The sequence below is a fragment of the Poecile atricapillus genome, chromosome W (genome assembly GCF_030490865.1).
Source record: "Poecile atricapillus isolate bPoeAtr1 chromosome W, bPoeAtr1.hap1, whole genome shotgun sequence".
Classification (NCBI taxonomy): Eukaryota; Metazoa; Chordata; class Aves; order Passeriformes; family Paridae; genus Poecile; species Poecile atricapillus.
Genome location: NC_081288.1, coordinates 64,999,888 through 65,024,779, shown reverse-complemented (window position 1 = coordinate 65,024,779; position 24,892 = coordinate 64,999,888). Strand labels below are relative to the sequence as shown.

The following is a 24,892-nucleotide window of genomic DNA, read 5'->3' as shown; positions in this document are numbered from 1 at the left end:
CTCCCCTCTGCAACTGGACAGAGGAGAGAAAATATAATTAAGGGTTCATCAGTTGAGATAAGGACCAGGACAGATCACTCACCAAATACCGTCATAGGTAAAACAGACTGAGCTTGGGGAAATTACCTGAATTTATTACCAATCAAAATCAGAGCAGGAAAATTAAAAGTAAAATGAATCTTAAAAACACCTTCCCCCCACACACCCCTCCCTCCTTCCCAGCTGTACCTTCTCACCCCAGCAGTGCAGGAAGACAGGGAATAGGGGTTATGGTCAGTTCATCACATGTTTCTGCCACTGCTCAGAGAGGAGTCCTTCCCCTGCTCCACCATGGGGTCCCTCCCATGGGAGGCATTTCTCCATTAACTTCTCCAGTGTGAGTCCTTCCTAAGGGCTACAGTTCTTCATGAACTGCTTCTATCATAGATCACATTCCACAGGGTGCAGTCCTTCAAGAACAGCCTCCTCCAGCACAGGTTTCCCACAGGGTTACAAGTCTTACAGGAAACCTGCTCCAGAGTGGGCTCCTCTGTCTATGGGTCTGCAGATCCCTGCCAGGACCCTGCTCCAGCGTGGGCTTCCCACAGGGTCACAGCCTCCTCTCAGGCATCCACCTGGTCCAATGTGCGTTCCTCCACAGGCTGCAAGTAGATCTCTGCATCCCCATGTTCCTCCATGTGCTACCGGGGCACAGCTGCTTCACCATGGTCTTTACCATGAGCTGCAGGGGAATCTCAGCTCTGGTGCCTGGAGCACCTCCTGCCCCTCCTTCGCCATTGACCTTGGTGTCTGCAGGGTTGTTCCTCTCACATATTCTCACTCTTCGCTGAGTGCAATTACATATGGGCAATAACTTTTTTCCTTTTTAAGTATGTTATCAAAGAGGTGGTATTGTGACCGAAACTGCTGGAAAAACAAAAACCATCCAACAACTTTTTAGTGTTAGAGAATCAAGGCATTACTTTATTCTGGTCAGGATGTTGTTCTGTCCAGGATGTGCAACACAAGTAATTTCATCCACACATACCCTGGGTGTGCAGAGAAAATCATTCCATGATACCTGAGTTTTACTAGATTTTTCTCAAACTTAATACAGTTCAAAACTCATAGAAATCCATTGGTTTAATGTTCATTGCTCCCAAGTTGCTTAGTTCTTAGTATTTGTTTTCCTATTGGACCCGGATTTCTTCGCCTCTGATGTTAATTAGGTCCACACTCCTTGATTTCTTTATCAGCCTTTTCTGGACCAGGTGTCTCCAACCATGTCAGGAGGCAGCCTCTAGGGTAGATGGTCATTGATGTTTGCTGATGGTCGCTATCTTTTTGGATATATTTTGGGCTACTCCAAGTCTGTTACACTTATCTCTGTTGAGTGGTGCAACATCCCCTAAAAAAAAACTTTAAAATTCCTTTCCCCAAGGCAAAGGCAAACCAAGCCTGACTAGAGAAATAAAATAAATTAAAAAATTAAATTTGGTATATTTTCCAGCAGTACCACCATCTCTGATTGGCTCAGCCTTGGGCAGCAGAAAGTCCATCCTGAAGCCAGCTGTCATTGGCTCTGTGGGACATGGAAAAAGGTTTTAGCAGCTTCTCACAAAAGCCACCCCTGTAGCCCCCCCACCACTATCAAATCCTTGCCATGCAAAAACAATAGAATAGTAAAGGTTAAGTCTCAAGTGGCTGCATCAGGTTATATTTCTCAGTCTGTGCTTTTATACAGTTACTAAGTCATGAAGTTGATGGTGGACATTATTTTATTCCTCTCTAGTCCCAATCTAGTGGTAACAGGTATTGCAAATTGCACATGTTGCCTGCCTTGGACATTGCTCAAGCAGTAATTGAAACATTATAAGGGGCACTGATCTACACATATGATTTATCAAAAAAGGTCAGTATCCTCTGCAAATATGAAATTTATGTGAGTTGTCCATTACTATTCCTGAGCATCCTGTTCCCATGCTTGACAACACTTTACATGGAGAAATGTTTCCTAATATCCAATCTAAACCTCCCCTTATGCAACTTGAGGCCATTTCCTCTTGTCCTATTGCTTGTTTCTTGCGAAAAGAGACCAACATCCATCTTGTCACAGCCTCCATCAGGTACTTGTAGAGAGCAATAAGGTCTCCTCTGAGTCTCCTTTTCTCCAGAATAATCAGCCCCATTTCCCTCAGCTACTCCTCCTAAGACTTGTTCTCTACACCCTTCATCAGCTTCGTTGCCCTTCTTTGGATGTGCTCCAGCACCTCAATGTCTTCCTTGTAGGAAGGGGTCCAAAACTGAACAAAGTATTTGAGGTGCAGCCTCACCAGTGCTGAGTACAGAGGGGCAATCACTTCCCTGGTCCTGCTGGCCACACTATTTCTGATATAAACCAGGATGACATTAACCTTCTTGGCCACCTGGGCACACGCTGGCTCGTGTTCAGCTGGCTGTTGACCAACACCCCCACAAGCTTTTCTGCCAGGCAGCTTTCCAACCACTCTGCCCCAAGCCTATAGCATTGCATGGGGTTGTTGTGACCCAAGTGCAGGATCTGGCACTGAGCCTTGTTGATACCTTGTGAACAATTTGACAGCAAATTAATAAGTAATTACTTTTGTCTGTCACTCACTTCCTCCTTTAGTAGTCTTAAAAACGAGATTCACTTAATAAATTATAAAAAGAATTTAATATAAACAAAAAGACAATTAGGAGACAAAAGAAATAAAGCAAAGGGTTAAAACGGCTGGGTGCCCTGGCGGGTTGCCAGGAACACACCTGGTATCCCAGGAACACTCTTTTTATCCCCCCCTGCTGTGAGGGGTTAATGCATATTCAAAGCGTGTCCCCTCCCTGGTTCCGCCTTCTTAGATCATGCTTTTGTACAATTTTTACTTTCTGCTGGTCAGCATATTTTTTTGCTGGTCATCATTATTCTAGCTGGTCAGCATTATTTGAAGTTTGGTTTCCTTTCTTTTGCAAATGGTCACTTGTTGATAACCATCTGGGCCTCTCATCCTTCCTTTTGAGGGCAGCTGGGCTTCACGTCTTCTGCTGATAACAGCTTGGGCTCTATTGTTCTTCTCCTGATAACAGCTTGGGCCCCACTGTCTTTGCCCTCTGGGGTTTCCTTGCCTTGTACCTAGGAAATTCTTTTAAGCTTAAGACTTGTTAGCAAGAAAAAAGTACATACATAGCTAAAAAGTATTTAACATATAAGATTCATCTGTGAAAGCCAATATCACAATACAGATTTATAACAAACCCCTCCTCTTCTTTTTTTATAAATCATTTGGCTTGAGCAATAATTCTTGTTTTCTAGCTTCTAGCACTCGTTCATTTTTTTCACAAATCAATTTAGCTTCTTCAAACGGATCTTTCACATCATTTTGTTTTCTTAATACCATGATTTTTTTTGTTTTTGCCGTTCCAGATGTAGCCAATTTCAAGCCTGTAGGCATTTGCTATGCCCTGAACTATATTGGTGATCAGCCAAATTAAACAGGGGATTAAACAAAGAAGAAATATTAAACCAGCTGTAGCACTGCTACAAGGGGAAGAAACTTAGCTTCTTCTACTACTTTATCCCCAATACATTATCCCACCAATTAGTGGTCATTACTGATTTTCATTTTTGGACCGGCACATGGGCCATTTTTCTGATACCCTTGGAGATATCTAGAATGGCATTTTTATTGTCATTGAAAACAACAATCTTATGTATTAATTTTCTCACAGAACACCCCTTCTTTTAGCCAATAAATAGTCTAAAGCCAGCTTACTCTGATATATTGCAGCTCTGGCTTTTCATCTCTGACTGGCTATTAGTTCCATAGCCCCAGCTGTTTTATTGGTTATGATTTCTACAACAGCTTGGAGTTTCATAATGCAAAAATTTGGGTTCGATATCCCCAACTTCCATCTTGTGCCCAAGAATGTTTCCAATATGCGTTCAGGGGCCATTTCTCATCTCCCCATTTTTGAGGTGCTCAAAACCATTCCCTTTTATTTCTTTTTAGGACTTCAAAAACCAACACCCCCAATTGATTTCTGTCTCGTCCTTATAAAAGGAAAAATCCTGGTTGAATCATTCCCAGAGTACAACTCCTCTTCCATTGCGAAGGGAGCTTTGGGTATGCCCTTTTCTCACATATCCCAAAATAAGACATCTGGTGCTTTCTAATAGTCATTTTTCTGTTGATTTATATTTCCCCAAAATTTGGCTATTTCTGGGATTCCAGAGTAAGGATTTTTCCCTGTACTATTACACTGGGAGAATCTGGTTCTATTACCATATACACAATTTTTTCTTTTACTTCCCTTTGGGTCTAATACAGAGTTGGTTTCTCTGGAACTTACTATGTACAAGTTTTATTACCAACTTTATACTTTTTACCAGGAGTATTTCTCACTTCATGAAGAAATTTTCTCCATTTAATTGCTGTTTGAGCTTTGCTTACAGGTCCTGATATGAGGTTAATACAGGTCTAGCTTGCTGTGTTGGCTTTATCTTTTCACTTACCATTTGCTCTCTTACCAAATCTTGGTTATTTCTCCTGGCAACAACTGTGAAGCAAATCCATCTTTTTCTCCTTTTGGGCAGTTGTTTTCTAATCTGTTACTACTTGTTCCTAGATTTTCTGTGGTCTAATATTTTCCCTTTTATGCATACAGGTACTTAATTTGGATGGGTTATAGCAGTGACTATTGATACTGGTGTGGGTAATAAGAAAGAAACCCCGGTGTCTTTCCATGTAAAGCTTTCGATAGCATTTGTAACATGGCTTTGCTGGTGTCCCAAAAGGGAAAAGGATAAGTGACAGAAGAAGGAATAATAGGGGTCCAGTATGGCTTACACCCCCACCAATCCTGCCTATGAGGTTGCAGCTCACAGCAGGTGTTTTATATTCATCTCGGTGGCGAGTTGTAGTGGTCAGTCTGGTCTTGCCCCCTATTTCCTTGTCACTTCCTCTTGTGTAATTTCCAAGCAAATTTCTTTTGACACCTTTTAACAGCAGTTTCCCACAGTTCCTCAGGTATTTCCCACAGTTCCTCAGGTATTTCCCACTCAACACGCACTAGTAATTTCCCATCTGTAAAAAAAAGTTATCATTTAAGTTATTTTTAATAGATTTGGCACCTAACACTTCCTGCAATGAGAGGCTTAACTTTGTGAACCACAATACTTATTATTCTCTAATTTAAACACTTATATTTAATCCAGATAGCATGTCTCGTATTGGGATGATTTAGACAAGGTATATGATGTGGCACTGATGGAAGTTGTGGTTCTCCCCCCTCCTTTATACAAATCACAGGCAAAAGCAAAAATATACGAGGATTTCCCGACCAAAACAGCCCCAGTCCTCCTGTTTGGAGTGGGAGTTTTCCTCCCCAAGGTGGATATCGAAAGTGTCCCAGAACTTGTCCAGGCAGGACTTGAAACTACTGATACAGGCTTGGTCTTACTACTCAGGCGTGATTCTTAGCTCATTCCTTGGATCATTTGGATTGTTTCAGTTCATTACTGCTGGTCTCTGCTCAAGAGTACATTTGGTATCACTGGGTTTGGGTGTTACAGTCCAGTCCTCAGGTCTTTTGATCTTATTGGTGTGAATCCAACTTCACTCTTTGGTCCAGATTGCAGCTTCTCTGCCTTAATTATCAGTAGTACCTGAAAACGATTTCTTAATAACACAGGGAGAATGAAAACATCACATCAAAATTTTCCATCAGTATTCTTTAAAATTCTTGGGTTAAACGAAATTTAACATTAAACCTAGGAGCCAATCTCTTTCTGCACGTTCAAATTAGTTAAACAAGAAAGGCTAGGTTAGTCTTAACTTCAAAAAAATTACATTTATTACCTTTTTACTCTTTGGTTAATATTTACTTGTTTAGCTTCACAAACTTCTTTTATCAGTTTCTTAGAACAAACCCTTTTAACAACAAGAGTAAAAGAAAGGAAGGGAAAAAAAATAAGAGAAAAAAAGAGATCTTATTTCAAGAAATTAAACACCTTGATGAGGTTTTCAGAACCTAACAAGCAAGACTGTTTTTGCTTTGGTCCTATCACACCGGTTTGTTTCTCGGCTTTTGTTCTGTTCCTTCTTTCTCATTTACATCAGTTTTTCAGGCCATTTCTCTCCCCCTCTCCTGCCGCAGATCTGGGCCGAGCAGGCTCTATTCAGCCGCTCTCTCTGCAGGAGCCCATAGGCTGTCACTTGCGTGCTGACCCTGGGGCAAAGCCCGTGTCCCCTCTCTCCCCGCTGCGCCGTCCTTTCACACACAGGACTGGCATTTTCAAACACACTCAGCTCTCACCACAGCCGAGGGGCAGAGCCCGGAGTCCACAGCGCCCTGGTCTGGGGCTCCTCTGCTGGGCCAGCTTGCTCCTCAGCAGCAAACTTCACCCAGCGCCGCTGCCAGGCCGGCGAGCGCTGCCAGCACCCCGCACCCCTCGAGACCCCGGCACAGACACGGCGGGTCCCGCTCCAGCAGCGCCCCTCACGAACCGCGCTCTGCACCTTTCACATCGGGTGGGAGAGGACCGGGAACCACCGCTCCGGGCCCCACTGTTCGCCACTTACATGGGACCGGGTCCTGCTACAGCCGCTTTACATAAAAGCAATAAAACAACACCCAAACCTAGCAACTCCTAACCCAGCGCTCCAGATGCTCCTAACATCCCCTATTTCGGGTACAATTCTCACCTCTAATCGCGCTTGAAAGTTTTTCTCCTCGCAAGCCAGTGCTCACTCTTTGGAGCCAACAAAACACTTCTCGCTCTCTTTCTAAAAATCTCTACAACTCTAATGAAAGGAATCGCAAACCTCTCTCTCTCTGCCACTATCATCTTGCCACTCTTTACACCACATCCCTCCAGAATCTCCACTACACAAATTACTCTGCCTCAGAATCAACTACAAATTCCAACACCTCCTTTTGGGGACCCTCCCCAAAGCCATCAAAGGCGCTAGACACAGGGACCAGTCAGCTAGCCAGCTACCTTTGCCAACTAAAATAAACCTGCAGTTACTATTTCCATTCCCTTGAGCAGATCTTCAATCAAGCTAGAAGACACAGACATCATTCTTCTCTAAATTTTCTTCTACAAGTACAAAGGAGTCCATCTTCACACAGCTGCTTAATCTCTAGTGTAACTTTTCTCATGACAAGATATGATCAGGTCTTTTATTCTTACAGGCATTTAGATACATTGACAAGTCTTTGACAATACCTTTATGTTTCAACAGTACTTGCAGTTTATATACTATGAACCATCTATAGCAAGAACCAGTCTTACAATTGTTTCAAACTCTTCTTTCACAAAATAAGACTCATCACTAAATTCACACATGTACTTATTAAAATAGACCAAGTTTAGAGTCTCCACAATTCTCTTCTCAATTCAAAACACCAACAATCCTAATTCTAATCTTTTAACTGGGTCCACTTCTGCTTCTGTAATAAGCACAGCTACAAAACAACACAAGCACTCCTAGAGACATGTGCACTCTCTTGGCAAATTCAAAAGAACAAGAAATCATAGCAGTTCTGAGCCTGATCTTTAGCTAAACATACCATCACAATAACTCTTTAGCAATCATCAGAGAGATGATCAGCATTTCATATTGTGAAAAGAGAGACAAAATAATTTTCAGCAGCAGTAAAAAGATTTACAACAATCCACAGGAGTTTGCTTTTAGGCTGGCACCAGGTTCTGCTGTTAAGAACCATGGGCTGTGCCCATCAGCACGAGACACAAACAACATTAGGGTTAACAGCTCTAATACTTATTGACAAACTGATAAGTTTTCACTTTAAGAAGTGACTACAATGCAAATTACTGTAACTTGCCTTTAAAATTAAAATCAACCACAAAATTCTACGATATTCACTAAAGTAAAGAAATTGGAAGGCATACTAAGAAACGGGTTTGTTTCTCTACAAAATAAATATTGCAGTCACTCAATAAAAAAAACAAACAGAACTTACTTCTTTTTCCACTTTCTCCCAGGATGCATTTCTTGGAATTCTTCTAAGCCCCCCCTCCAAACTTCTCTGTTCTTCCTGAAATTTCAAATTTTAAGCACTGACACAACTTACTGCTGCAGAAGCCCACAGCACAATCACACACGGAATTCTCTCAGAACCCGGGAAAACAAAGGCTTGCAACTTGCAGCTCCCTTGGTTTGGAGCTGATACCATAGGCCAGTACTGCTCCATATCTCACTCACACATCTGGCTAAGAAAAAGCTCTCTGAGACGGTTTGACACCAGTCCTTACTCTCAGAATCACAGAACTTAATGTGCCCGAGGTCTCATAAGACCCCAGCATAGAAAACCTGGGTCCCAGAGGGACTCACCCAGCTCTCTCACCATTTGGCATGTTCCCGGCCTGTTTCACAGCTTCAGGAGGTTCTAGGAGTCACTGAGAGCTCCTCCGATCCCCTTGTGCCTGGAGCAGGGAACCCGAAACAGCATCTGTGGTTCAATCCAGCCTGCCTGCAGCCGCCTAAACACAGCTCTGCGGCTTGAGAGCTCCAAAATAAGTTTAAACAATCCAGGGACACCAAGACTTAGACGGCCTTTGCTCTTGCCTTACTCAAAAGGGACGAGCTGAACTCATCCCCTCAGGGCACCCTCCGTGCCTGTATCTTATCAGGGTTCGGCCTGACTCACCGCAGTCTGGAGCTGCAGAAGTCCCTGCACTCCTGAGGCTGACCCGCCACTCCGTCTCAATAGCTCGACGGGGAGTAGCTCTGGGAGCACGATCTCCCAAAAAAAAACTTTCACCGCTGCCACAGTGGGGCAAAAAAAAACTTCTAAAAAAACCCAAAAAACCAAAAAACAAACAACTCCAAACGCTGAATCACATACCAGCTCACCAAAGCGATCCCCGCCCCCGCAAGCAGCTCTTGTTGCCCGGCGGGGGAGGAAATGGAGGGAGGGAACATCACCACTAAAGATAACCTTGGCTCTGCTCTGAGACCAGAGCCGCCATCCTGCTGAGAACAGATCTGATACAGCACCCTCGCGGCTCCTGGGTTACAAAGCCCAGTTCTGGTTTGCCACCCTGGGGCTCCAAGACAGGGGCTCGCAGGGAGGAAGCGAATCACTCCATGTGTCCCCACCGTGATCCAGTCCCTGTAGAAGCATCGACCCATGTTCACTCCTACTCCAGCACAGCACAGAAAACCTTTCCTCTTTAGCAACACAATTCCAAAAAAAAAAAAAATTTAACGCAACAATCACACCTATTTACGCATTCTCACATCTGTTCATTCAACTCCACCCAGTCACAGCAAGACAATAAGGTGCTCTGCTCATCCCAGTTACTTGTTAATATCCACCCATGGGCACTGTAATATGTCAAATATCTCAAGTTTCTTGGATTATTCCTCAATTTGGCAGTTTTAAGTCCAAATTTCTTGGATTTAATTCTCAACTTGACAAAGTCTTAGAGAATCCACATTTTACTCTGTTTTCCCAGTGGATTGTGCCAGGAAAACCTTGGGCTCCCTTTCCCGAGGGGCTAACCCCTCCCCTGAGACCCAGTCCCAGTAACCCCAGGGGTATCTTGCAACCCCCGCTTCCCGCTGTCCCCAAAGTTTACTTACAATCTGTCTACTTCTTTGGATCTTCGTGCACAAGAATTATGGAGCAAAAATACCGCGGTTTAGGGAGCCTTTTCCCCTTTCCTTTGCTTTATTTCTTCTCCTTCTTGTCCTTGGGGTTTTGACCTGCAGCCGCTTGGTCCACGCTAGGAGAAACGGAGCGGGGTCTGCTGAACTCAGCAGGGGCGTGCCTGTTTCCCCGTTCTGGATCTCCGGTGGTCCTAGAGGTGAGGTATTTATCCCAGACAGAGCCCCCAAAATTCTTAAAAACGAGATTCACTTAATAAATTATTAAAAAAGAATTTAATATAAACAAAAAGACAATTAGGAGACAAAGGAAATAAAGCAAAGGGTTAAAACGGCCGGGTGCCCTGGCGGGTTGCCAGGAACACACCTGGTATCCCTGGAACACTCTTTTTATCCCCTCCTGCTGTGAGGGGTTAATGCATATTCAAAGCGTGTCCCCTCCCTGGTTCCGCCTTCTTAGATCATGCTTTTGTACAATTTTTACTTTCTGCTGGTCAGCATATTTTTTTGCTGGTCATCATTATTCTAGCTGGTCAGCATTATTTGAAGTTTGGTTTCCTTTCTTTTGCAAGTGGTCACTTGTTGATAACCATCTGGGCCTCTCATCCTTCCTTTTGAGGGCAGCTGGGCTTCACGTCTTCTGCTGATAACAGCTTGGGCTCTATTGTTCTTCTCCTGATAACAGCTTGGGCCCCACTGTCTTTGCCCTCTGGGGTTTCCTTGCCTTGTACCTAGGAAATTCTTTTAAGCTTAAGACTTGTTAGCAAGAAAAAAGTACATACATAGCTAAAAAGTATTTAACATATAAGATTCATCTGCAAAAGCCTATATCACAATACAAATTTATAACAAGGTGTTCCGATACAGGTTATCCTGATAGGTAGAAGGAACACCACCTCCCTCATCCCATTGGTGGGACAAGAGAGAAAACACTCTCAGAACATCTGTGTTTTGTTTTGGGAAACCAAACCTTATTTTCACAAACAGTCCTTGAGAGAGAAAAAGTTCTCAAAAGACTTTCCCTTGGGAACCATGAGCCCCTGAGAGCTTGAAATTCTCTCAGGTTCAGAAAATCATGTCCACATATATCCTAGGCTTGTTCAGACTTGAGAATGTCAGATCTCTCACTGCTGACTGATACAGATCAGTCTTCCATTATGTGGCCTAAGAAAAAGATTTGCTTGTATAGTTTCTATTCCCACTGTTGGAGAATTGAACTTTGACAGTAATTTAGATCACCAGTCCCAAGGTGACTAGAACTGAAAAAAATGTAACAAATTATACCAGGTCTGTATCTTGGACCTAGCAGAGTGTCCTAAACCAGGACACAGAGCGATAAAGTTAATAAATTGTAAGGGATGGAAGCAATGTATTTATTGAGAAACCACCAGATTATTCAATGAGTCTTCACAGAAATATAGGTGAATGCCGTTTATTTCTAACTTTAGCACACTTTTATAGGGTCTGACAGGGTTCGCAGGCTTAGCAAGTTACTATTGGTTAATACATATTGTTTACATTCTTTCTCCAATACACAAGGCTACTGTTTTTCTTTCATTCTCGCTGCTTCAGGAGTTTCAAGGACACTACTTTTCATATCGTCACTTATACCAAAGGCTGGCTTGTGCAGACGGGCTTTTACTAAAATATCATGCTTTTACTCTATTAAAATGTTTTACTACAATTCCCCGTTTCTCTTTTTGCACAAGCCAGGCTTTAGATGCAATTCGTTTTACACTTCTACAGATACAAGATAACATGCAGCTTAAAATAACTATCTCTATTAATACCATAAGTAAAATTCATCCCCTTTTCAGCACAAGAGACATCAACCATCCAGTAATGCCTCAGTTGGCTAACCAACTTCCAATGGGGTCACTATCTTCTTTCAGGGTATGTAACCCATTCTGTAGCTGTTTTAGTTTTTTGTGGATTGAAACTGAATGATCAGTAAGATTTAAACAGTACATACCTTCAAACTCTTCACAACTATGTTCTTGTGCTAAAAGCAAGAAATCAATTGCAGTTTGATTTTGCAATACAGCGTGGCATACACCACACATCAAGCTGAAAGTTCACTTAACATTGTTAAGTTCAGTTCTTTCCTAGTCCAACAAGCTAGCCTTTTTTAGAGTTGACAAGCCTTTAGCAGCAGCTGCTTCTGGAGTAAAAAGGGAGGCTAGCCATATTATACAATGACCCCAAAAGTCTGGGTCTCTAACATCATCACATTGTAATTCATTCAGGCTTCGCTTTGACTGTTTGATGTTTTTAATTTTACCAGCTAAATTCAGCAATTGGTGTAAGTTTAGATGGAACAAAGTAAGTTTCCCAAGATAACAGGGTCCTCCATGTGGGCTAGCAGGAATTCCATTCCATGCTCTATCTCCACAGATTAAGAATATTGAACTAGGTAATTGCCTTGGTGATCGTCCTGTGAGATTGCACTGTAAATAAAAAGCTTTACTTTCAGTGTTAGCAATGAGATCAACTATAGGGTTGACTGTAGCCGAGTGTTGCATTACTTTGTTGGAGTGGCTTTTTGTCAGGGGCTCAAATATTATCCATCCACCTGAGGTATTGGTGGAACCTAACAAATCCAATTCTTCTGTGGGGTCTCTGGTAATGCTGAGAACTTTGATAATTTTTGCTTGCCAACAGGCTTCAAGTTGTCTTGATGTGAAGCCAACAGTGCAATTGCACTCTTGTAACATTGCCAATTGATTCAGCTGAGTCTCATTACTAACTAAACCTTTAAATGCTTGAGGATCCCATTCAGGGACTCCTATGAGACAGGTGCAAAAAGGATCTCCAGGGGTGGCTAGGCTTAAACACTGATTTTTGGCCTGTCAAGTGTGCCAGAATGACCCATATGTTCTATCACTTTTGGATGTTGGTTAGCAGACAGTTGGTCAGGACTATACACATTACATTTACTATAAGCAGTTTGTTCCATACAAACGACACCATGCTTTCAGAATCACGGCTAGATTTTAAGGTTAAATTAACTTCCAGATAAGCTCACTTTAACTCTTGAAGGGGGAATACTTATACTTTATACTAATATCTTCTCTAAAATTATCAATAACCTATAAATATCAATTATCACACAAACTAAAGTCTTTTATCTTAACTATTATCTAACTACTTTTAACACACTTGCTCTGGTATTTATGCAATCTAAGCATGAAAGCAATTTGCTTAAAGGGTAAAAATACAGTTACAATAACAAAAATACAGTCAAATGGAGTCTCTATACTCCTTTAGATCTACAAAATTCTTCTTACAAACAGACTATGATTTAACGTGATTCAGTCTTGGAACGTTTACTGCTCCCGTGATGTCTGCTGGCAGCTGATTGGTGACTGAGGGCTTCGATGTTCAGGTTGTTCTTCAGATCCTTCTAAATCTTAAAACAGAGAATAACTGAAACAATTGGTAAAGACACAACATCATAATAACAACATAAAATTTCTCTTGGCAAACTGTCTGTGTAGTGTTCAGATACAACTGTGTCCTGACAGGTCCAGTTCTGATCTTGTCTGGAGTATCAAGGTTGTGTGGTGACATCTGCATTTACTGGATCTCATGTTTTCAGAGGCAGAAAGTCCGGTCAGATGAACAGGTGACCTTTTTGAACCTGTCAACAAAACACAGACACTTCTTCCCTTGATGTTAATGAATCATTTTGGTTTAGCTGTGGTACACTCAATTGTAAATTCAGCTTATATGATCTTTCTAAATTTTGATGTAAATATTTCATTTTTGCGGTCCAAATTTATAATACACATATTGCACTAATCAAATGCTTTTAGGGCATCAATTCCCCACGTTTTTTTTAAAAAAATAAAAATAAGATGTACTTCTGTCATGTACAGCAACATTAACAGAAAACCATATACACAATAAATAAAACCCTTTAGCAGCTAAAAATCAATCAAATCATAAGCATTATTAATAACATGTAATATAAAACTACCATTAATCACTAAAACACTACACCAACTTCTCATAGTCTGCAAAGAAATGGAAACAAAAAAAAATCAGTGAAGGATTGGATAACCACCTCCGGAAATGATTCTCCAAGCCCGCTTCAAAATTGATCCAGCTGTCATATTAATAGGGTCAAATTACTAAGTCAAAAAGTGACTCAAATACTGATTTGGTACAGAAAACATCTGGATCTGTAGGCAAACATTCTGTCCAGGTAAAGTCAAGGCTTGGCCAGGGCCTTAGGCTTTAAACTGGAAAGATGACTCTTAACTAATTTTTAAAGCAAGGTTTTCAATAGTAGCAGTTAAGAAATGCTTACAGCACAGCCAACTGCTAAAAGGCATTTGTACAAAGCAAATGATCAGAAGCCTTAGGTACCAGACCAATTAAACCATTCTGCAGTTGGTTTAATCTGAAGCCTCTCCCATGGCAGCTGACCCTCAGCAATGCTACATTTTCTTGGAATTGTGGAAACACTGAAAAATAAGAAAGCTATAAAAAACAAAAACTGCAGAGATTGCAACAAACAATAGAACTCCTGATGAAATCAAGGGTGTCACAGACTGCATTCACTTCTATTCACAAGCAGGTGTTCAGCTGTTTTAGTTGTAGTCATCTTCATCTCTCTGGGCTAATAACTATACTTGGCAGTTTAAACAAGTGTCTCTAATGAAACATAAAACAATTCAAATTAAACAATATTTAAACCTGATAAAAATTAATTATGACAAAAGGAAATAACAAAACTTAACCTAAAAATTATATCAAAGATATAAAACGTAACTTAAAAACATTCAAACCTAAACATAATAAAACTTGACTTTTCTTAATTCTATTAACACTTAATCTATTTGTCCTAGTTTAGGGCAAATTAGGAAGGAAAACTCTAAATGGAGATTTCCCCAGGGAAATGCCCCTCCTCACTTTCTGGTCCGGGGGAAAAAAAAAAAAAAAATTCTTTGGAGAGAAGTGGAAAAAGCTGTTTATTTAACAGAAATTGAGTAATATTAAATAATAAAACCTCTTGTTGTTCGATGGGATGGCAAATCTAGGAAGAAAAGTCCTTTTCATGTGGTGAACGGCTCGCTCAGTTTCTTATCAGTCCCTCCGGCACTGGAAAGTGCCGAGGCCCAGGCCCCGGTGGGCCACAGGCATGAGCTCCCGGGGTTTGGCTGGGTGTTCAGTCCAGAGCAGGCTTGCACAGATCCAGGAAAAAAGGAAAAAAACAAAGGTCCAAGGAACTCCTCTGCCTCAGCTAGCTAAAACTAACTAAAAACCAGAGAGAAGCTCTGTCCCGCTGTCTGTCCGTGCTGCAGACACCACAGTTCAGGAGCGAGATGTGTGGGAGTGATGTTTTTCTTTAACACAAACTGCGCGCTTTTTCTTCCCCCTCTCTTGCTCTCAGAGCCAGTTTTAAAGGTGCAGAACTTAATATATAACATAAACCAGACGATTGGGGATACCAGTATCATAAAGTCACCCCAGGACACTATATTAAATAAAAGTATAACTTAATCTCACTCTGTTACTACAAAAAGGCAACTAAAAGTTTGATATATACCTTTTAAACACAATATAACAATAATATGGATTAACTATAAAGATTATAAAAATGTAACAAATACATCACAATTCTATGTCATTTGGCTTTAAAATTACTCACAATAATTGCAAATGTTACTAAAAATACTTATTCATAACAGGAATTTGCCTGGTATATGCTTAAGTTGGTTAGGATTTTAAAGTGCAGTTTTTCTAGAGAAAAACCACAGCAACACAGGATTTGTCAAGTTGCCTTTCAGCTTTTGTAGCACTTTTCAAAAACATCAAGTCTAACTTTTAATTAAAATCCAAAGTTCAAATTGGTATATATATGCTGTTATACATGTTTTTCATAACAAAAAAAATTCACATTGAAATGATCTTATTAAAATTGTGGAAAAAACAAACAAATGGATAATATATGCTTAACTATTGTCTTGTACAGTAAAGTTCTCCTAGCTAATTATTTTTTAAACCATAAATATCTTTTATAGATAACATTGATTGGAAGGTTGTATTTCTAGCAACTGTAAATCGTTCAATATTTTATCATTAGGTTTTAAATCTAATTATTGCAAGGTAACTTTTACTTCTGTTAATATTCACCTTAAACACCTTCTGTTTTAAAAAGGGGCTTTTTGAACTTCCAAAGAATCACAATAAATTCTCTAGTAAAACTAAAAAACTGCAACTACATAAATTCATAATTACTTAAAACACAAAATTAACTCTGAAAGGGTATATAAAAACATTTTAAAAAACCAATGAATCATGACTTCTTAACAAACTGGGTACTGTCCCGGTGCTTTTTCTTGGAGGGGGAGGGGGGGCGGGGAACTGCCCGCTCTGCTGCTGCTCTCTGCTGCTGTTATCTTTTTTCACATCCCCCACATATTCTCACAGAGGAGAAAAACAGAGAGAAAGAAAGAAAGAAAAAACTCACAAAATTAATTTTAACGAATGCAGTTCTTTCTCTCAATATTTCTCTCGTTGTTCGCTGATAGAGGGAAAAAGGGCACGATTTTACAAAAGCAGGCGATGTTACACGAAAAGTCTCTCAGGGCCAGGTGGTAACAACAGTGATCATTGCAACTTATCAACTTTTAATTACTGTTATGAATTTAGAATTAGATACCACATAGTTAGCGTTTTTTTGGCTATTTTGTCTCTCTTTGAAGCTGTCTGAGCCACCTGTTTCTGCTCAACTGCTTCTGTAATTGCTGATATTTGTCCAGCGTGGCCTTGGAGCTTTTTCTGCACTGCCTCTGCCCTGGGGGTGCCTTTGTTCTCTGCGCAGACTTCAGTGCTCCCCCCATGTCTCCCTGGTTCGGGTAAAAACCAATCTAAATTTGGCTTCTCTTCTTCCAGGGTAGTAAAGTTGAACTTAGATAAGATTGTAGTATTTAAAGTGTCTCCAAAGGTGGAGCAAATAGTTCAGGACGTATCACATCCTGACGTTGCTGAACAGATTCTGTTTGTTGTTTCAGCGTTTGCTGTGGAGTTTCTTTCTCCTTATTTTCTTCTCTCTGACTCTCCCTCCCTCTGTCCAAGGGCAGCATAGACAGGAATGCTCACCCAGCAGTGGGAGGTAAAGACGGCTGCTGCAGCCTGGTTAGATCTCGCTTTCCTGTTTTTTAAGGTATTAATTACAATCTGCCAAGTTGGATCGAGAGACAGAGTATCCTTGCTTTTCCCTGTAATCATTCTCTTCCACATCAAATCTCCTATGTCTTTCCATTCTTCCGGGCGCCCGCGCCTATTATCTCTAGCTCATAGAACAAGCTTTTCAAGGTCCATATTCTTGACTGCTTTGCTTCATTTAACGATAATGTTTCGAAGCAGTTTGTGCTGCCGCAAACCCATCCATTCTTTGTGGCCATGGGAAGGGGGAGGGTTGTGACCCCTCCTCACCTTTTCTGCTCTCGGTCTTCGCCCCCAGCGGCCCACGTCCACGTCCTCCTGTGCACGGACTTGCCTACCTGGTACCGATCCGCGTCCGAGTCTCTCCGTGCACGGACCTGCCAAATCCGTCTGCCCGCAGGGGGTCCCTGATCGGAGCGCCAGATATTGAGAAACTGCCAGACTATTCACTGAGTCTTCACAGAAGTGTAGTGAACACCATTTATTTCTATATTTAGCACACTTTTATAGGGTCTAACAGGGTCCATGGGCTTAGCAAGATACTATTGGATAATACATATGATTTACATTCTTTCTCCAATACACAAGGCTATTGTTTTTCTTTCATTCTTGCTGCTTCAGGAGAGTTTCAAGGACACTACTTTTAATATCATCACTTATACCAAAGGCTGGCTTGTGCAGACAGGCTTTTACTAAAATGTCATGCTTTTACTCTATTAAAATGTTTTACTATATGTATTGGTGGTATTCTTGTCCTCTTCATCTGGATATGGTCTTGATTCAGATAATGGGCTAAATTTTTTCAACCCCCTCCCACATTCATTTTCTAGAGAGTAGAGAGGAGGTTATATATGTACTGTAGATGAATATTTTTTTGTAAATGGAAGATCATTTTTCATTATGTAATTTTCTCTGTCAATGCAAGTTGCATATGGCTCCCTCTAGAGCCCATCTTCTTTGCAGTCTCTCTGCCTTTTTCTTTTTTTTACTCCATGTTTTAATATGAAGCACACCAGCTCAGCTGATGTGTTGTATATGAGTTATCCCCTGCATCACACCATGTTATGCAGGTACTGAACCAGTAGGGCAAATAGTAGATGGTCCTTTCTGCTACATTTAATTGCATTCAGGACTGCACCTCTGTGTGAATTTATTTTTTGTTTTTCACTTTGTATAATGCTGAAAGAAGTACTCAGGCTCACTTACTCTTTCCCTCTTCCCTTTTTTTAACTGAAGAGAAATATCCCCCTTCTAACTTTGGTAAATTATTTAGAAGACTAAATTGAAGACATTTATCTTGAAATGTGCTAATGGAGCAGACTTTATACAAGTGAAAGAAATGGTAACATAAGAGTATTTGGTCTGGTCTGCAAGGAAAAGATTGTTGAGTTTTTTTACATATGGAATATTGGTTCTAATAGAAAAATAAGTTGTTTAAGAGGATCCAATTTGCACATCAGTATTTTAATGCAGTAGGAACAACGGCATATTTTAAATGGGGAATATGTTTTTTGTTGCACTGTTGCTAAAAGGAATTTGGTATTAGATTTAGAGCTATGCTGTAATCAGATTGAGGTAGAATATTCCATGTACACGGTAAAGATTTTCTGACCAGTGCTCATCCTGTGAATCCAGAATAAGCTGTTAATATTTATCCATCAGTTGGTGGACGAGTGAGTCGGGAATTAAATTATACACGGCAGAAGATTGGAGAAGAAGCCATGTTTAACCCTCAGCTCATGATTCAGACTCCATATGAAGATGGTGCCAATGTACTAACAATAGAAGCACTCAGACAGCACCTTGACTCTGCACTTCAGGCCAGCAGAGTAGATGTTTATATGTACAACAGGTAAGGAGAAAAGTAAAACTTTTCTTGAACATCTGCAAGAGTGAGAAAATGGACAGATACTTCCTTGCATATATTTTTTAATGGCTAGCACTTCAGAACTTTTCCATTAGAACTGTTTTGATTTGAATGTCAATAATTACCGATGCTTCAAATTGTGTCATGATAGCAATGACCAGTTGACTTTTTAACAAATGAAATGGTGTAAGAGGTATTGGATGAGATTCTAAAAATGTACCCTTATGAGCAGTACTACAGTGTATAGCATTTTTCTTGGTAAAGGGGTGATAACTGTGGTCTTAAAAATGGGGCTTTATTGATGGGATTTCTAGCAATGAAAAGCCTTCCAATAGCTTGGGTTTAAAGAGAAAATGAAAATGGAAGAGAAATGCCAGTAGATAGAATTGCTGGGCTGTTTAATCACATAGTAATAGCAACATAATAACAATCTGTTGCCCTGAAAATTAAGCCTTCTGATAATGTTTTCATAGTTTTAGTTACTTTCCCATGAGAGTCCTGTAAACATAAGTTGTTTACACATTCCTTCTGAGAAACATCTTTTGATGGACATTTTGCATGACCAATGTGCTTGGGAAGATGGTAACAATTATCTAATCCCTGGTCATTGTCAAGAATCTATAAATACTGGAGTCTGAAAATAAAGTCACGGGTTTTTGCTCTAACACTGAAGGTAGTAGTGTGAATAATTTAGTGTACTTTAGCGACAACAATCTAATGATTTCTTTACTCCTACATACATGAGTCAGATCTAGTCTGAGCCTGAAGCTGAGTTCTTTCTTGTGTCACCAAGTGCTATCTTAATTCACAAGTGGGCTCACAGAAAGCCACATTTCTGTCCCTTTTAGTTGTGTCAACTAGTTTATTAATCCAAAAGTAGCTTCATTATTTTAATGACTTTTACAGAGACTATTTGGTATAAATTGCATAAATATATCTAGTTATATCTACAAAAAGAAAGTCCTTTTGTATTTTGTAAAGTTGTGGTATACCTACATTGAATAAAATTTCTTTCTCAGTGATTCACTACTTGAAGCCACCATGTCTGTATAAGTTCCAATTTTAATGTATGTTGCATTTTAACAATAACTTTTCAGTAATTGTTAAAGAAAAAACCTTGTTCTTTATTACAGAAAATGGAAATTGGAGCACTTATGTTATAAATCAGGAGAACTCATCACAGAAGCAGGGTACATGGACCAGGTAGGCATAACAGGCATTTGATTATAAGCAATTTATATTTTCATGGTTCAGCTTGTGTTGTTTAGATTATATTGTAGTGTAATTGTAGTTTTTTCCCTTTTCTGACCTTGGCAGATCATAGAATATCTTTATCCTTGTTTAATCATCACTCCTTTGGACTGCTTCTGGGAGGGAGGAAAGCTACAGTCAGGAACTGCCTATCTACTGTAAGCATGCTGTTTTTATAGCTTTCCAGTTCATAGTTTTAATAGTAAAATGATGCATGATTTTGAGTTGTATCCCAATGCTTATTCAGATTCTGGTTTAACAAAAAAATAATTAAAAATAATTTTATTGGGTTTGCGTGGCCAGGTTTTGGTCGAAGGGGGATTACAGGGGTGGCCTCTGTGAGAAGCTGCCAGAAGATTCCTCCATGTCTAGCAAAGCCAATCCTCCCTGGTGGCTCCAAAACTGATGTGCCGCTGGTCAAGGCTGGGTCAATTAGAAATGGTGGTAATGCCTCTGTGATAACGTATTTAAGAAGAAGAATAAACCAGTTCTTGCACAGTGGTAATTGTGGCCAGGGAAGAGCAGGGTGAGAATGTGCGAAAGGAACAACCCTGCAGACACCAAGGTCAGTGGAGAAGGAGGGGCAGGAGGTGCTTCAGGCACCAGAGCTGAGATTCCCCTGCAGCCTGTGGTGTAGATCATGGTGAAGCAGCTGTGCCCCGGTAGCGCATGGAGGAACATGGGGATGCAGAGATCTACTTGCAGCCTGTGAAGGAATGCACATTGGACCAGGTGGATGCCTGAGAGGAGGCTGTGACCCTGTGGGAAGCCCACGCTGAAGCAGGGTCCTGGCAGGGACCTGCAGACCCATAGACAGAGGACCCCACGCTGGAGCAGGTTTCCTGGTAGGATTTTTGACCACATGGGAGACTGACACTAGAGCCTGAAGGACTGACCCTGTGGAAGTGACCCATGTTGCAGCAGTTTGTGGAGAACTGTTACCTGTGGGATGGACTCATGCTGGAGACTTTTGTGGAGAATTGTCTCTCGTGGGAGGGACCTCAAGGTGGAACAGGGGAATGACTCCTCTCTCTGAAAAGTGGCAGCAACAATGTGTGATGAGCTGACCGTAACTCCTATTCCCTGTCTACCTGTGCCACTGGGAAGGAGAAGGTAGAGCTGTGAAGGAAGGAGGGTGGAGGGAAGGTTTTATTTTACTTATCATTTTCCTGCTCTGATTTTGTTGTTAATAAATTCACTTCATATCTCTAATTCAAGTCTGTTTTGCCTGTGACAATATTTGGTGAGTGATCTCTTCCAGTCCTTATTTCAAAACATGAACCCTTCATTATATTTTTCTCTCTCCTGTCCAGCTGCAGAGAGGAGTGATAGAGAGGCTTTGGTGTGTGTCTGGCATCCAGACAGGGTCAACTCACTATAATAATAATAAAATAATTTGTAGTGTCTTTGCAGAAAACGTGCATGGATTTTTTTTTAATTGAACAAAGATTTTTCATTTTTTTAAACATTATTTGTATGCATCAATTTACATCCTGTGTCATTAAATCTCTTTTTTTGCTGGCATGCAAAAGGAAATATAAATTCTGAATTCAAGCTTTTTTAAATGTATACTTTTTTGGAAATAACCTTTTTCTTTCTTTCTTTCTTTTTTTTTTTTCCTTCCCCCCAAACTACAAAATATTGGCTGGGAGTTAATTTTATTTCTAAGAAAATTTAGGTCTCTTGGGTAAATACTCAAGTCTTCCTAAGGAATAAAACTCAAATACTTTGCTTATGAGATCATTAAAAAAAGCAAATATAAGTGTGATATTGTATGTCCTGGATTATTCAATGAGTTAACTGTTAATCTGTGCAGGTGTTTTCTGTTATTCATACAAGAGTTAACATTTGAGTTATTGTTTCTGTCCTGATTTGCATGTCTCTGTGAAAACAATTTTCGATGTCTATCTCCTAATGTTTAGTGTACAATTTTAGATGGGGAGATAAGGAGGGGTTGCATTTTCTGGTTGGGAGATTTCAAATAGAGAATTAAGCCTGTTTAAGCAAATGCACTGTGGCTTGAATCGCAGAATTAGGTACCCAAAAGCCTTTGTAGTCTGTCAACATCACAAATTCAAAAGTGGAGGGTGGGAGATGTGACAGTGATGACAGCCATGGTGGCAGGAAAGTTTGATGGTTGATAGTCAAGCAGCCAGGGTATTTTCAGGATGTTATAAATGCAAAGGCAATTTTGGGATAAAATCAAAAAGAGAAATTTATTAATAAACAGCAAAGAACAACAATGAGAGAAAAAAACCACAATAAAAATGGTCAGCGCAGCGCTGGGTGGACAGGGTCTACACCGGAGGTGTAGGGTTCCCAAATCCACGTCTGAGCGCTCTCAGGCTTGGGGTTTTATAGGGATTTTAAGTCCTCAGGCTAAAATTCCAAGCAAGCTCCATTCACCAAGTGTTCTTGATTGTCCGGTGAATGGATTTCCTGGCTTGGAAAAATAGACCTAACCAGTGTCCGGACAGAGTCTCCTCATATGTAAAGAGACTCTGTATGTATTTTAATTTGGGTTATCAAGGCAGAAGTGGTGTGATCCGGGATTGGTGCCGATGGAAATCTCGGCAGAGTCTTCCCTTTTGTTTCCAGTGATTGCATCTCCAACACTGGTCTGACAGGTGGGTGATTCAGGACTAGCAGCGGATACTTTTTCTGAGGCTTGTCTTTGTCGACCTTGATTGTTTCCCAACAGAGATCTGCAGGGACGTTGGTCAGGTCCGGAGGTGGGTTCCTCCTCCGAGCTAGTCCTTTGTTTTCTTGCGTTGCCTTTGGAGGAAAACTCCCGGCCAGGCTTGGAAAAAGGGTTTATGTACATCTTTGGATTTTATATTATTTTAACACATATACATCTTATTTATACCTTTACGAATTTTTATTTACAAATAATTTATTACAAGGAGCACAGAATTGTTATAGATAAAAAAGACCAGCTATATTGATTGATTACATTTGGAAGATGATTACTAGACTAGCAAAAAGTAATCTGATACTATGTGAAGGGATTTCTTTCCTGAGTCTCCTCCCGTTTTTCCCCTCTCACCTCCCTCCAAATTCTTTGAAGCAGCAGTTGGCTGCTTTTTTGTTATTTAGGTGCTTGATGGTTTGTTTTACTTAGTTTGTAAATAAAATTATTTTTAACATGGAAATATTCCCTTTCGTGGTAAGCCTTGAAAGGTAGCAGAACTCTGGTGCAGCTGCCCCACTCCCCCTCGACCTGTGAAGCCTGGGGGAGGCTGGGCCAGACTCCAGCGTCTCCTAGGCAGGGGATGGAGACTGCGGTGACTCCTCCCCAGGCTGGGCCAGGCTCTGCTGTGGCCCCTCCCGGGAAGCCCTCCGGGTCCCATTCCAGTGGGGTGACTGAAGCCCTTCCCAGGGGGGCCCCTGGCCCTAGGCTGGGCCAGGCCATGGCTGCTGACATCTTGCCAATACCCCCCCTCCATGGCCCGCACAGGCGGCTCCAGGCCGAGGATGGGAGGACGGTCTGCTCCGGGCTGAGAGGCACCAGCGCATCACAGAGACAGATGAAGAGAACCTTTGCCTTTGAATAATTCATCCTTAAAATAATATCCCTTGAGTTCATGGTCCATGAACACACTTCTGAGTGGTGTGAAAATGGGAGAAAGGCATGATGGCAGAGTTTTTGCCCAGGCTACTGCCAGTTGTAGAAATGAAAAGCCATGAAAAAACTCTTTCTTGTGGAGTCCTCTCCATGGAATGACATGAGAAAATTCCTCTCCCTAAAAAGACTGATGAAACTTGTATAGTTGGTACTGCTTTAACATCCCAGCTTTTGTCTCTACGTTGTCAGTTGGGAAAGGAAAAAGGTTAGGTGGGGGGAGAAAAGGTTTCTGGAGGTTTTATTCTGGTTTCTTATTCCTGTAGTCCTGTTAATAAAGTTTCTTTATTTCTTTTAAGTTTTAAGCCTGTTTTGCCCTTCTCCTAATCCATATCTCACATCAAGAAATGAGTAAGTACCTTGGTGATTTTAGCTAGTGCTAAAACCCATCACACCTTTCATACAGTAAATCGGTATGTAAGTACTGGCTATTTTTGTTAAAATCACCACAGGGCTACAAGAAAAGTATGCATAAACAAATATAATTAAAACATGCATTTCATTTTATGAAACAACCTTACCAGAAAGGGTTATAACTTGTAACAGAAAACAACTTCAACATCTGTACAAATGCAAATTAAAAAATTATGTTTCGATACTTATTTTGTCTCTTTTTTTGTAATTTTCCCCTGATTTTTTTAATAGAGGGAAACCTCCTTTGCAGTGGATCAACTTTGACCCCTTAGAATTCTTAGAAGAGTTAAAAAAAATAAATTACCAAGTGGAAAGCTGGGAGGAAATGCTGAAAAAAGCAGCGGTTGGTCATGGTTATATGGATCGACCATGTCTGAATCCTGCTGATCCTGATTGCCCAATCACAGCTCCCAACAAAAATTCCACCAAAGTAAGTTTGCTTACCTTTGTGTAAATCTTTTCAAGGGAGGCTCTGTATGTGTGGTGAGAGAAAAGGGTACCATTCCCTTCCAAGTAAAATATATATTATGTTCTTCAGTGATTTATTTGGTTTCTAATATATATACCATTAACCCAGGATAACTAACTTTTTTCAGCCTGTGATGCAATATTAATCACACATATTTAGAGTGAAATTACAGTTCTCAGCTACTGGCTAGGTGTGGCAATGTGGACACATTATTTCAGCAGGCAACATGCCTCAGGCAGACACTCCTGGAATACAGCTACTGCTGTGCACTGACACTGCAGCAAGGTCTTCCTACAAGTAGGGCCAGTTTTGTTGATCCAACTTTATATATCCGTTTATCAGTCACTTTGGCTTTGGTGAAGTTGCTATCTGGTGAACAAGTATCAGGCTAGTTTGTCTATGTCTGTTTGTTGAACACATTTCTCTTTGTAGACTTCCTAGATGATCTTCATTATCTG

General features: G+C 40.7%; 1 protein-coding gene across 5 annotated transcripts in view; it reads left to right on the top strand.

Moving 5' to 3' along the window:
• The window catches only part of LOC131591460 (protein patched homolog 1-like), a 213,093-nt gene that overhangs the window by 43,001 nt on the left and 145,200 nt on the right, over positions 1-24,892 (top strand). For 4 of the 5 annotated variants that reach the window (XM_058862187.1, XM_058862185.1, XM_058862186.1 and 1 more), the window contains 4 exons: positions 18,471-18,660; positions 19,809-19,878; positions 19,993-20,084; positions 24,197-24,395. In XM_058862187.1, coding sequence (XP_058718170.1) covers positions 18,471-18,660; positions 19,809-19,878; positions 19,993-20,084; positions 24,197-24,395 — 551 coding nt within the window. Of the gene's footprint in view, positions 1-18,470; positions 18,661-19,808; positions 19,879-19,992; positions 21,211-24,196; positions 24,396-24,892 lie in introns of those variants that run through there. The other variant, XM_058862189.1, reaches the window with a different exon arrangement.